General features: G+C 33.8%; 1 protein-coding gene across 1 annotated transcript in view; it reads right to left on the reverse strand.

Moving 5' to 3' along the window:
* The window catches only part of RIMS2 (regulating synaptic membrane exocytosis 2), a 443,432-nt gene that overhangs the window by 152,054 nt on the left and 276,548 nt on the right, over positions 1 to 14,830 (reverse strand). The window contains exons 18-19 of the mRNA XM_058808280.1: positions 7,851 to 8,007; positions 4,629 to 4,745 (exon numbers count right to left, since the gene is read on the reverse strand). Of these exons, the coding sequence (XP_058664263.1) occupies positions 4,629 to 4,745; positions 7,851 to 8,007 (274 nt within the window). The remainder of the gene's footprint in view (positions 1 to 4,628; positions 4,746 to 7,850; positions 8,008 to 14,830) is intronic.

Here is a 14,830-nt window from a genome sequence, read left to right on the forward strand (position 1 = left end):
ATTGTGCAATTAAACAGTGATTTGAAAGGAGAAAAAGAACTTAAAGACACACTGCAATTATTGAGATTCAAACTGGTGCAAACATTTTATACCATAGCTATAAGCAAATTTTCAGTAATGCATTTCTTTTACTTTACTGGGTATTTGAAGAAGCAAAGCAGTGACATTACATATCCCCATATGGGCATGTTACCTACACAGTGCACACAACTGAAGCCTGAAAAAATTGTCCCAAAATTTCCAAACAAAGCATCAGGAACTCTTTATACTTTATAATAGCTTTGTATTTTAATTTGCATTTAAATGATTTTGCAGTACAATTTAACTAAATAATAAATAAATGGCTACCTAGTTACCTATTATTCAGGTCTGTATTTAATAAAGACTGGGGGCAAAAAAAGAGTTCTTTTCAGTGTTTTAATATGGGAAAATGTATCAAAAAAACTTTACCTAGTTTGACCTAATCTGGCATCTATTTAATAACAGTATTAGATTAGGAGTCTGCTACCCATAGATGAAGCAACCACACAGTTTAAGATGACATTTAGAGATGTAAAATTTATGTTGCTCTTTCCCACCTTAAACTTTGTGTCAAATAATAGAAGAAGATCTTTACACTGTGTTTTAGCTAATATTTAACAGGCTCGTTGTAGTGAATTATTTTGGTCCTCACTGGTTTGATTATAGCAAATGAAATTGTTTGGCATGTATTTCAACATTCACTTTATGTTAAAAAAATCCAAGTCACATGGCTTGAACAGAGTAAAAAAAACCAAACAAGTGTGTATTCAAATATGTGAATGAAATCTCCTCTCAGTAACAGGGTGTGATACTCCTGCTAGTCCCAGCATATCCGGATAACATCTTTAAAGTGATTTTAAAATAATGGACAATATTGCTCTAAATAACCATGCTTATGACTAGCCAATTAGTTTAACAAAACAGGTAGCAACTTTTCTTCTTTCAAATGAAAAGTGTGCAATAGCTTTGATGAAAAAATAGTGGTTGGATAATTTCCCTTTTCTCTTGTTTTCTTGGAAGTGCTTCTCAGAAAAAACACTTACTCCAGAAGCTTTTCCATAGATTTCTCCTGCAGGACTACTTGAGTTAGGCATTCTCCGAATGCTCTGGCTTAACACACTTATGCTAAATTCCCCATAGAAACATTATTCCTCAGGGAGAAGCCATCTTGGACATCAAATACAGTTAAATCAATACTTGTTAAATAATATCTAAGTTTGTTGAAGTTGTGGGCCTGAGTACAATTTTCCCACACTGTCTTGGTTAACAGTTGTTAACTGCTATTAACAGTTGTTAACTGTTGATATATCTTGCAGAAAAGAACACATAGATATAGTTAGGTGGTTTTGTTGTTTTTTTCTTTCTGTAACTATGCTGATATTCTCACATTTTTCCTCTAATTCACCTAATTATATTGATTGTTTAAATATAAAACTCTGAGGTTAAATCCAACTGTTTCCAAAATTTTCTCAATAGTTTTATAGTTTCAGTTTCTGAAGGGAGGTAAAATCAGTTTTAGAAAATTTATCAAAACATGTCAAACTGACATTTACAAGGTTATTCCATTACAGAAAATGTTCTTATGGAAATTGGGTCCATATTAGGTCATAAGCATTCATATTTCTTTACATTACAAACCTTGGCTATTTCATAAGAGTGTGAGTACCCACAAAAATCTTCACATTTTGATAACAATTAACTAGTAGATCTATATTAAATATACAGGTAAAAATTTGACATGGTTTCTCAACTTGAGTTAGCAGTATACACAGTGCAATTTCACACTTTTGTTAATATAGCAACAGATACAAATCTAAACTGTTAATTTACCGTTACAGTTTACAAAAATGATTATATTATATGGCCATATTTTACATAATTAAGGGTGTCTGAAATTAAAATTATCTCCAAATGTGTCTTTCAGGGGTTTTAAAAATAATCTTTTTTTCTATTCTAACTATGCATTCAGTTTTGAAGGAATGTTTCATTGCCATTAGACTTAAGGTCAATAGACTTTTTATGTAGTTTCAGCTAACTCCTCAGTGCAATATACTTTAGAGAACTTAATGCTGAATTATCTAGAAAAGGAAGGAAAGAATTTTCTTACTCATATTCTCAGTCACACTTTAACTTAGCACTGAGCATGTCTACAAGACTATTTCAAAATCCTCTTTTTGCAAGCAGCTTCAAAAGCTGTTTCATGGAAACAAGAAGCCATCAGAGCTGTGGGAAGGAAATATGTGATTTGTTTTAGAGCCAAGTGCGGATAACATGTAGACAGATTACAAACCTATGCAAAAATGCAGTTTTTCAACTTCCCCCAACTGCCTGCCATTCTAGAGCTTTTCAAGAGCAATGCTATTAAGAGCTACTTTAGGGATACCATTGGGTTTTTATTATATAGCAGAGACAGTATCATAAATACTCGCGTAAAAATTGAAATATAATAATTTTTCCATGCAAAAAATCACTGTCAAATTAACAATGAATATAAAAAATATAAATATTTGGAAATAGTCTTTTCCTGTTCAGAGATTGCATGTTGCAATAGAGGCATAGCTAGTCAATAATTTGCTTGCACAGGCGACCATTCACCATGTGAGAAGAGGGGACATTACAGACAATATATGCAGTACATAGACAATGTATAAAACTGTGTTCAGAGACTCAGAGCACCCCTCTCAAGCAAACACCTATTAATCTAGAACGGTCATGAAAACTCAATAATCTCATCCCCAACAACCTTCTGACATTGTTTTTCTGATGTGTTCTAAAAAACCCAGTTATTTTCCTCTAAATCAAGACAGTCCAGGAGGGATTATTTGACTGAAGGGGTGGAAAAACATTGTGGTACTGAAATTCAAGCAACCTTTCACAGCTATGTATTTATCTGGGAGGCAGCAAGTGAACTTGCACAGTGAGCAAAGGCAGAGCATTCCATAAGGCATACACAGGCTGCAGGGATGAGTTTAGATTCTGTTTCAAGGATGACTGGTCTAAAAATCAACATAACATTGCATCCCAAAAGGATTCTGTAATCATCTTTTAAAGAAACAGCACAGAATCTTCAAGTTATTGCCTTCTGTAAGAAAATCATATTCTAATGAATTAAGTGAATAGACTTTTTTCCATAATTTAAACAGAAATATTAATTATTTTAAAGCAAAAAAGAGGTTGAATTATGATCTACCCTACTTGTGGTGAATACACTTCCTATTCTAGATGATAAACATTTCACTGTTTTTTCATTAGCTTTATTTTTGCCCATTTGACTTTTTTATTAACCAAAATAAATTACAAATCAATTTGAATAGATTTGGGTTTTAATTCCATTTGATACTTTTTTGTAACATGTCTTTGGGAAAAATCAATTGATTTTTTAATCTTATGAAATTAAGATATTATAATATTTTGAAAAGTATTGTCTTGCATTCCATACTATCATTGATGATCACATTACTTAGGAAATACGGTCTCTTAAGAAGTATTTATCTTTTCTCTTCAATATTACTAACAAAAAGCCACTGATTTCTCAAATTCCTTGTATTACTGTAAGAAATCCCAAAGATGTGTTTTGATGTCACTTGAAGAATAACCTGTGATAGCTATCTGTAAAAGCATTAACTTAAATGCAATTCCTATATTCCTCAAGATTACAAAACATATCTGTATTACTCCTTGGTATATGCAATTATAAAATTAGACAAAAGCTAGCATTATGCCTTTCATTATAAAGTGCAGGATTTCAACTTGGTACAAAGCAGCTGAAATATTTTAAAAATTAAAGGTAATAAATGCTTCCTGTTTTGATTTTCTACCTGAAGACAATGAGGCAGAAAAGACCAATAATTTTTTTAATGTAACAAAGTCATTGACACAATTAATTCAGCTAAATTAACTACATTGTTCAATTATTGCTGCAATTCTTTTTTAGATCATTAAAATTCATAGAGGTTGCTGAAGCTCTGCTTACTGTTTGGGAAGTTCCATTAGGCAAAATATTATTCATAGTCAGATGTGCTTCTAAACACAAAGACTCCGATTTCATACATGCTGTCCTAATAATTTTTTCCTTTTCTTTTTTACCAAGTGTCTCAGAAGGTTGAGCAAAGACAAAAACAGAACACAGTACTAGACTATACTTTTGTTACATATGTTACATATGAACTGCACTGTATCCAAAGGGAGCATTACATTTATACTGAGCTGAAATTATCTACTTTTATGCCTCTTTATGCAGCAGCAAAAACAATCAAGTCTACCAAATTTTTTTAAAAAATATTTGATACTTAAAGAATTCACTGTATAGCACACAAAACAAAAATATTTTATATGAAAAAGGACAACTAAACTATTCAAATTTTATATTACAAATTTTGTCATAGATTTTTTTAATTCCCTCCTGGCAAACATACACTCACTGGACAGTTTTGTCAGCCTTATGTGCACTGATATTTTGCAATGTATGTCATGCGACCAGTGGATAAAGGAGAAATGCTAATCTCTGGGATTAGGTGTGTAATGTATTTTAGCAAGCTACCATAGTGAAGTTACTCACAGTGATGCCTGTAGGCTGCAGCTGTTCCTAGTTGCAGCCAGGTACTTACCTCTCTCTGTCTGGGGAGTAGTGGTCGTCCGCAGCTCGGTGTCTGTCCATGCGGTTCAGGGTGTTGTAGTGCGCAGGGGTGGATCGAGTCCCTCGCAGTCCCTGATCCACATTCCGACTGAGGATAAAAGATATCAGATCATGAGTTTTTAGTGTGCCTGCATGAGATCCTCTCGCTGCTTTGTACAAACAATTATCAGCAACCATGCTGGTAACAAGATCTGTTAGCTGCCCAGATTTTTCTATACATTTATAGTAAAATAATTTTAAATCTTAAAGTAAAAAAAAAAAAAAGTCTCATTTAGAAAATTGTGCCAAGTCCATGACAGGGATAGAGTTCTCTTTTTTGTTCCAATGTGTTTCTCCTAGAAATATAAGGAAAGCTTTTTCATTTCCTTCATTAAAAATGTTAATCTTGCACAGCATTTCATTAGTCTTTCCAGACTTCAAGCAAAAATTCTATTCTGATGGAAACATACACTGTAAATAATTTTTCATGAGTTCTTGATTTTGGCTTTATTTTACAGATGTAAACTGTAGTAGGACACAATGGGGACTTGTGGCTGTTACAGTAGAGTGCAGCCTGATGAAAACATGGTCATCTGAATTTAAAAATAGGACTGTATGTGGTACCCACGTAGAGGCTTAGTGCAGGCTTGGGTAAAGACCACCCGTGCTAATTGAGACCAAAGCTCTGCCAATCAATTGTTTTGCTCAGTTTATCTATCAATACATACTCACACACTTTACTTTTTGTGCTCTGTAAAACAAATCCACAAGAATAGGAAAATAGGAGAAAATGGTTAACTGTAATAATTACTGGATAATAAAAACATAACTGTTTTGTATCAAATTCAAAATAACAAATTGGATGCTTCCCTCCACACAAGTTCAAGACCAAAAGATTCTTCTGTCTCCTGTCCTTTATTACAATCTGCTCTAGCGTGAGTCTCAATTTCCTTTATTGTTTTGGTTTTGTGTGGCTCAGTTCCCTATTCCTTTCTTGTCACTTTGTCTGCCCTTTTGGTACCTGTCATATTTACCTTTTGTCATTTACCACTTTCTGACTAATGTTAACTTGGACATGTATCCTTCACTGCTGCTGCCATGACATTATTTATTTCTGCATATAAGTGCTATACAGATGTTGCATTACACATAAATTTTTTGCCTTCAGCTCTACCTCATTTGTCATAAAGCATTTTCCACTCTGGCATTCATGAATCCAAATACTGGGTTTACTCTGGCTAGTAAAGAGTAAAAGAGCAGCAACAAGATCTTGTCGGCTACGATGAAGTGGGTCTTTGGAGGAGTTTATTAAAAAACTAAATAGAATTGAGGACTACAAAATGGTTTCTAAGAAATAACAGCAACTTCAATGGCCCAAAACCTCCTGCAGAGGTGTCAGCAATAGGAAATCTCTGGGCATACAGAATGCTCACTGCAGTTAGGACATCTACAGAGTAGCACATGTATAACAAATTCACCTGAACAGGGTGCAAAATGTGATAATTCGTATAGATTTCCTGAGTAGACCTGTATTTTCAGTAGAGCTAAAAAAGATATTTCTGTAACTCATAGCTTATACTTCTCTTCTGCAAATCCTCAAACTCTCATAACCCAATTTTCTGAGCTCCACAAGTCCTCAAAGAATTTGTTTGGTATGTGGGCAGGGAAATATTACTCAAATAATGCATTTGATTCTGACATTGTAGGAAACAGCTGCAATAATTTCAAAACCATATTTAAAAATTTAGCTTTAGGAAAGTTAAAAAGCAAGAGATTTTGAACATGTAAAGAAATCCAAGACTATAAGAAAATGAAAAGTGGATTTTTCAATGGTGTTAAACAAGTGTTAATCACCAGCTTGGGTAAAAATTCTGCCAAAAATGCAGACAGCATGCATGCAGGCAGAAAAACATAAAAACACAAACACACACACAAAGAGATTTTGCTCATATTTATGTCTATATCCAAGACAAATAGTGTAGGCAATTACTTAAGCTGAAATCAGTAGATTAAAAATCAGAATAGGCCCCTTTGTGTCTACCACTTATGTCTCATTTCAAGTCAGGCTGACTTGGTTTTAGATGGGTTTAGACTTCAAGTAGAAACACACAGTTTCTGCCACTTAGCTGTATGAGATGATGGGGGATAATTTGAAAACCTAGTATCTCACTAATGCAAAAGGCTATCATACAGGCTACATCCATTAGAGGAAATGGTAAGTAAAAACATAAATATAAGATATTATGAAGTCAAGAGAATTTTAACTTAAAAAAAGAACAAAGATAACAGAAGGGAAAGCAGAACAAAAGAGAATTAGGATTTCTGAAAGAAAGGGAGATGAACATGGACCTGCCAGAAAGTATTGGATAACAGATCTTCAGTGTCAAAGGGGAATTGTGAACATTATGGGCAAAACAGAAAACTTCCACTTTCATTTCAACTGAATTACATCATCTGGAAACCTACCCATACACAGCAACAAAAGGACTGGAAAACAGGTTTCATTCCCATTTACATCTATCTCTCTGCTTCCTTTCTCTTAAGAAAGATTATCCTGCAGAGTACTAAATGAATTATTACATGTTATCCAAAAGTACCAGGTTGTTGGAAGAAATTTCCTGGTCTAATTTTCTCAAGATAAATACTTATCAGAGATCTCCCAAGATCAGGAGTTGATACCTTTCACTTTAAAATTGTATGTCTGTCAGTTTATTCTTGGTGATTTAGAAGTGGAAAGGAAGCTACTCTGGGCAGCAAGGGAGGCTTCCCAGAATCCTAATTCTACAGAAACAAAAGGGTTGAAAACATCCACTGTCATATGAATGCTAAGGTAATGTCGAACTATCACATACTATAAAATATGGCACCTGTAAATAGCTCTAGGAAATGACAATGTGGAGAGATATTTTTATTTCCTTAGATTGGACTGTACTGAATTTTGACGAAAAATGAGATATAAATAGGTAGAAGTAAGATACAATTGTGAAATCATATAAGAATATTAAATAATATAGTAATAATAAACCATAAGTAACATAGAATTATATATAAATTAGGCACATCACTATAATGTAAAAAAAAACCTTAATTGGCATTACATAATTTTGTAAGATCTAACCAATTCATTTTTGAAAGTCTGGAGATTATTTCCAGTATTGGTACGAGATGAATACCAGTTTAATTTATTTAACTGCATAGTTGAACAAGAGTTTACCTTTGTGGGGGAGGGACACTGGGAGACCACGATCTAGTCCGTCCTATACTATCTCCACGGTGAGGGGACCCTGATCGAGAACAATGATTAGATGACATTACTTGCTCAGGCACTGACAGTGTTGAACTTTGAAGATCTCTCCCGTTATGTCGGTAATCTAAAAAGAAATGTAAATATTCAGTGAATCTGAAGTTGCACTTTCCCACTTCCTGCCGTATCTGTAGTATAGAGTTTCTCAGTAAAAGATGGGATTTGATCAAGAATGTTATAGTGTGTTCTTGGGTTTTATAATAAAACATACATATGTAAGTTGACTCCTGTTGTTATGCTTTTTTTAAGTACAATTACAGTTCCTATAGTTATACTGCAAAAGTATAGAAATTAATACCATGCATCAAACTGGAGACTTACCATTTATGGTTAATACAATGTATTAATAATAAAACAAATTAAACTGATTTTTCCTTAGAATAAAAAACCTAATTGTTGCATTTTTAATTAAAATTATATTTCAGACGTTTTGTAAAATGTTTTTCAAATAGAAATGTCCATAATTAAAAATTAATCCATAATTTAGTTTAAAAATTTGGGATAGGAAGCCACTATGGAGTTAAATAGTGAGATTGAGTTCAAGAAAGATTTGTATTTCAGAAATATTTAAGGTAACAATGACTCAACAACATCAGATTTCACTCACAATTCTGAATTAAAAAACACATTTTCTTCACAAATAGCTAGCACCCTGGACTAATCTTGAATAAGCCTATCAGAAGGCATAAATGGTCTAAACAAAGCCTCCAAGTTTCACTGTCCTAAAAGGCTACCACATGGACATTTAACACAGGCTTTTAATGAAAATCTTTTTTAAAAGCTGTATGTGTTAAAAATGATGGTCTTCATGTAATTGAAATAGTTGAATTCACTGTCCCATGGTGCAATACTCTCTGTGGAAAAAAAAAAAACTACATCTACAGCAATTTCAAGTAAGTTTCCCCAAATTTTGTGATGATGAAATTAAAACATAATGATAAGAAAATGAAGATTTGCAATTGTTAACCTGATTATAACATTTAACAAGAATAGGTCTTCAGAGAATTCCTGGTGGCTATGACAACTGATAGAACTGATTTCTTTTTTCCGAAGACAGTAACCAAAAAAAGAATACTTAGAGAGATCCACCTGGCACTGGAAAAATTCTGGCTCATGCAACTGTTAAACTTTTCCCATGAGAATCTTCCAAGAGTAGAATAATCTTCTGCTCATGATTTTCTTATTTTTCTTCCTGGAAAATGTTCATTAGAACCTAAACAAAACCTTATTAATTCATTCCACTTGATGGTTCCAAGTATGTTCAATACTTTCAACTGAGTACTCATATTTACTATATGGCTTTACAACCAAGGATATATATAAACAATTCTAATTCGTAAACAACTTCTTCCATGTTTAGTATAAATGGATTTGTGTGTATCTGGAATGTGTACTAAAGGGGAAAAAAAAAGCACATCACCCTTACATTCCACTAATATAATGATGCTGAGGATGACATAGTCTCTCCTCACTACACCACAGTCAAATCATGTTATGTGTACCTTCAGCTAAGTCAGTACTGCAATACCAACTTTTATCTTATATACAAAGTAAATTTATTATTATAAGCACTGAAAAAATATATAGGGGCCAGTGGAACATAATTCTGAGATCATCAGAGGCAAGATGGGAAATTTTATGTGTGTTTGAAATGCTGTTATTCACTCACTAGTAAAATGTAGGAGATAATTTAATTTTTTGCAAGTCAGTCTGGAAATCAATACACTCTGCAACTCTGCAATTCTTTAAGTAAAAGAGCTAAAGTAACAGTAGTGAAGAGCCCACCCTGCAGCAGACTCCTGGCAGGGCCTGTGGAGAGAGAAGCCCCCGCTGGAGCAGGTTTGCTGCAGGACCTGTGACCCAGCCTGGAGCAGCGTGAGGGGCTGCACCCGATGGGAGGGACCATGCTGGAGTAGTTTGTGAAGAACTGCAGCCCATGGGATGAACTGACGCTGGGGGGTTCATGAGGGATTGTCTCCCATGAGAGGAACCTCCCTGTGGAGCAGAGGAACGGAGTGAAGGGAGGAAGGAGCAGCAGAGACAACGTGTGATGAAGGAGCTGCAACCCCCATTCCCATCTCCCTGTGCAGCTGAGAGGGAGGAGGTCGGGAACCAGGGGTGAGCTGAGACCAGAGAGAAGGAAGGGATGGGGGAAAGGCTTTGAAGTTTCAGGGGCTTATTTTCTCATTCTGCTACTCTGATTTTATTTGCCATAAAATAATATCTCTGAGTTGTCTGTTTTGCCCACAGCCAGAACAAGGAGTGATCTCTTCCTGGCCCTATCTCCACCCACAAGTCTTGTTTTATATTTCCTCTCCCGTTTCCAGCTCGTGAGGGCAGTGATGGAGCAGTTTTGGCAGCCACTTGGAACCTAGCCAGAGTCAATCCACCACACATAAATGAGCAGCAAGTTATTATAAACTTCTAGATATTGAAATAAAAAAACATTTACAGTACAAGAACAGAAAGAAATATTGTCTTATTATCCTAATAATGCATATCTATTGACAGAAAAGATAGACATAGTGTATCTAGATAGACTATCTCTATTTTTTCTGTCAATAGATCTCCTTGCATACACAAGTAGAATTTGTTGAATCTGGAGATGAAAAGCAATGTAGAGTAGTAACATGAAGAAATGGGTAAATTCTTTGAAAAAATCAGTAGTTTTTATAATATTTGGTATGTACAGACATCAAAGTATGAGGGGAATGAGCAATACTGTAAGATTTTCTAGGCGAATAAACATAATGAAGGGCAAGGTAATCCATTAACAAAACACAAACAAAAACCACCTTTAAAATTCTAAAAAATGCTTTAAAAGTCTAAAAAATTCCTAGAAGTGAGAACAAGTAAATCAAAATTATTGAACTTATTACATATGCACACAGAAACAAATTAATTACTTTGGAACAAAAAGCCTCTTCCAGCTCTAATTTGTTATTGTAGTTGACCAAATGAGCAGTATTGTTGCAATAAATCAAAATATATAACTTTGTAATTAATTGCCAAGTCTAATCCTGATCAAATATGTGCTTTACATTAATTTTGAGGTAGTCATGCAGTACTTTCTGGTAACTAACACTGGTACTGCTTCCTTATAACAATAACAAAGGCAGAAACAACCAGCATTCCTAGCAATTTTGCTAAATCTTGATAAACTTTTGCTACATTTTTTGAAGAAAACTAGAGGTGTTTAGCTGTGATCAAAAAAATGGATTAATGTTGTCTAATAATATTGTTACCAAAAAAATTGACATTTATAATCCATTTACCTAAAACAAAAAATAATTATATTTACAAACTCCTCTTTTTCCAACAGGCCACACATTGAAAAGCAACTGTTTAAGTAAGACAACCCACTAACATGGGTTAATGAGGTAATTTCAAAGTTATCCTTCAGTTTTGTAGAGTTAATGTAGCTCTGATTTAACTGCCTGTACTGTAGGTAATTTACCTTCCAATTTCAAAAACTATTGCACATCCTGAAAATAAGGTTAGAGAAGTTAAGTAAAAAACATTTTCTTGTGAAAAGAAATTATAGACAGAAAAGACAGGTCATAAGGGCAGCTTGACCAATGAGTTGCTATTGAGCAAAGCAGATATTTATAGCAGTAGTAAAAATAGGATAAACATTATCCTGCTTGCAGCTATAAATATTGAGTCATTACCATAGAATCAAAGGCTCTGTAACTATGGCAAGCCTCTTAAATCAACATAGAGAGTACACAGAACCTGATAATCAGTGTAGACATAATCAGTGGTAAACAACTGTGAGCTGCAGACACCTAAAAGACAGACACATGACAAGGATAACTGCAATGCCACCACCTTCTTCTGTCATGGGAAGGTTTCTTTAAAAACTGATACATATGAAAAGAGGGATTTTACAAAGCACACTAAACACAGCTTCTTCAGACCTGAAGTTTTAGTTTTATCTGATTTAAGAGAGACTGTTAATATATTTGACTTAAAATATTAATCCACAAAGTATGTACTGTGCTAATATTATGCTATGCAGGTTACATATTCAGTAAATACTGACGATTGAATTGTTATTTAAATTATGAATCTTTCAGGTCCAAAAATGCAAAAAACCACAAACTTCCAAATATTAGGTTCATATCAACAGCCCTAAAATAGGCCTAAAAAGAATTAACTGAAGTGTACTAATGAAGATTTTAATTTAAATGCCTTGCTGCTTGATTTACTTGAAAGAAACTCTTAGTATGAAAATTGTTCTAGAAAGGCAGTACTAGAATGGCTGCTCATCACAGGCAATGTAATTGACTTGCTTCTGACACTGATGTTAAGTGGTATTTTCTCCACTTTAACATCTGTATTTGATTGAAGCATCAAGCTTTCAGATATTTAACTTTTTAATACTCACAGTGGTTGGGCTTTGAACAAGCACTAATTAAAAACAATTATATAATCAAATTGCCAGAAATGCTTAATATACCAACATTTCACATATGGGCACTTTAGAGAGAGTTCAGTTCTTTCATACAAATGTGCTCAGCTTCTGGGCTGACTTGCACATCTAAATGAAGATTTTAGATGTTCTCCAAAAAAAAGTGCTGACAGTCACTGATCAAATAAATTGAATTATTGATATCTGAATGCTTTATAAGTTGAAGATATGTTATGGATTGCTTTGGGGAATTTTTCTGTATTAAATATTATTCTGAAAACATAGGAAGGATGAATGTACAGTGAAAGGAATCAGTAAACATTACAGTAGGAATAACTGGTAACTTGCTGCATAGCAACTCAGTTCCTCACAGGTATAATTAGCTCTACAGCACTAATTGTATTTATGGGCCCATTACACTTAAGACAATTCTTTTCTTATGGAAAAGCATTCCCACACTGTCACTAGAGCTAGCTGAGTTTTCAGTGCTGTTCCTATACCCAGCATGACATGAAAAGCTTGCGAGGGGGAAATACCTAAACCACCACAGGCACTAAAAAGATGTTTCTTCCTAGTTGAGCATTCATCCATGTATATTTGCATCTGTACAGTAAGTCCCTCAAATTAGCCTCCTCTTCACACTGTTGATTGGAATTTATCAGTCTTTCTTGCTATATTTCCTTTTTAGAAGTGCTCTTCTAAATTGCCACAATTGTAACTCATCCCAACCAGTGATCCCCTTATGTGAGAAGTATCCACAAAGAGCATGTCTAATAGGAATGCAATTTCATTGCAATTTTCATTGCCTTTTAATCCCTTTGTTACTTCACAGATATAGGACTATGGTAAAAATATAAACTAACACACCAAGTTCATATTTCTTTAACTTTCCTCAAAGAGAGTACTATTGATAATTAGTAATTATCTGAAAATAAAACTTGAATCAAGTTACGTACTTACAAACTGAAGTGATATAGCTTATATTTAAAAATAGTTTTGACTAGTTTTTACTAGTTTAAAGAAAAGCATTGAGAGAATTTGGATGTTTGAGGAGAAAGACGATTTTTCAGCTGAGGAAATTATACTGAAGAATTTCTTTATTTTTTAAATAATAGAAGTACTACATTCAAAATTTAAATAAGATAATAAACACGAAAAATGGAAAGTATATATTAGGAAAGAAAACTAAAATGAAAGAAAAGCTTAAAGAATTATAATAATGTGTAAAGAACTTTAGGCAAAAAGTTATAAATAATATATAAATTATTTGTTTGGAAAAAGGAAAATGGTTAAAGATCCATTGATCAAGGCAGTCAGCATAAGGACTATTTAACATGGCTTGAATTTCAGTTTGGAAGGGGGATTTTTGTGACACACAGACTAACATTTTTAAATCAAGGGAGAGCCTAGAAAGAACAGATTTTAGAGCAGGCCATTTGGTATCAACATACAATAAAATAAAACTCTTGTCAGTGTTTAGGTCTGAAGTTACTGGGCTTTTGGGTCACAACAGGTTCCCATTTAGGGCTAGCTGGTAATCTGGTAATACAATGAAATCTGTATTTTAGTAGGGATAAAAGTAATCCACTCTATGTGCTAATGCTGTAAGATATCTTTCTATAAGCAGTGGTAAATTCTAGTCGAATTTAATCTGTAACCAAAGTGTGTTTTCTGCATCTGCTTTGAGAAGCAATCATCCACAGGATTCAGGCATAAAAATTCAGCCCACGTTATCAACAAATAGAGAAAAAGACATTTCCTCTGCAGCAAAGGCTGCAACATGACAGTGAAAGTATTCTTTTGAACAAAGAATTCCTCAGGTGTTTTGAGAGGTGAAACAAAAATTGATAATTTCTTTTCATTCTTCTTCAAACACAGAAATATTTTTGAAGGTTCAGTAATAACTGCTGTACTGATGGTATTCTGTACTATTTTTTCATAATTTACATGGACCCAACTATCTGAATAAATATCTTTGCATTCTTATTTCCTCCTGAAGCATACAGCTATCTTCTGCATAATGACAAAAACTTATCGCTATAAATGTTTTTCTTCTCAAAGCTGGAGACTGCACTCTTTTACTCAGAAAAGCCCTTCTCTACAGAGGCTTGTAATGCAGTCTGTGCAGAATTCACTGCCTTACGTTCTCCCATGATTCATTTGTCGCTTCTGTTGAAACATAGCTCAGATTGCAAGTGTTTCATAATACATAATCTGTTGTAATGCAGATGAGATATGGGTGTAGAACTGAATTTTAAACATTATTATCTTACTTAATATTTTAGTGTTACAAAAGCAATAGGTGAGAATTTTACAATTAAATGGTCTTGACAATACATGTCTCTGTTCATAAAGTCAGACTCAGTAGGCTGCTTGTATTCCCTAGGTTCAACATACACTAGAAAATATCTGGGAAGAAAACTATTTAGAAATTATAGTCCATATTCCTTGAATTTGTTAACTGAAATGCATGCTT

The sequence above is a fragment of the Ammospiza caudacuta genome, chromosome 1 (assembly GCF_027887145.1).
Source record: "Ammospiza caudacuta isolate bAmmCau1 chromosome 1, bAmmCau1.pri, whole genome shotgun sequence".
NCBI classification, from domain to species: domain Eukaryota; kingdom Metazoa; phylum Chordata; class Aves; order Passeriformes; family Passerellidae; genus Ammospiza; species Ammospiza caudacuta.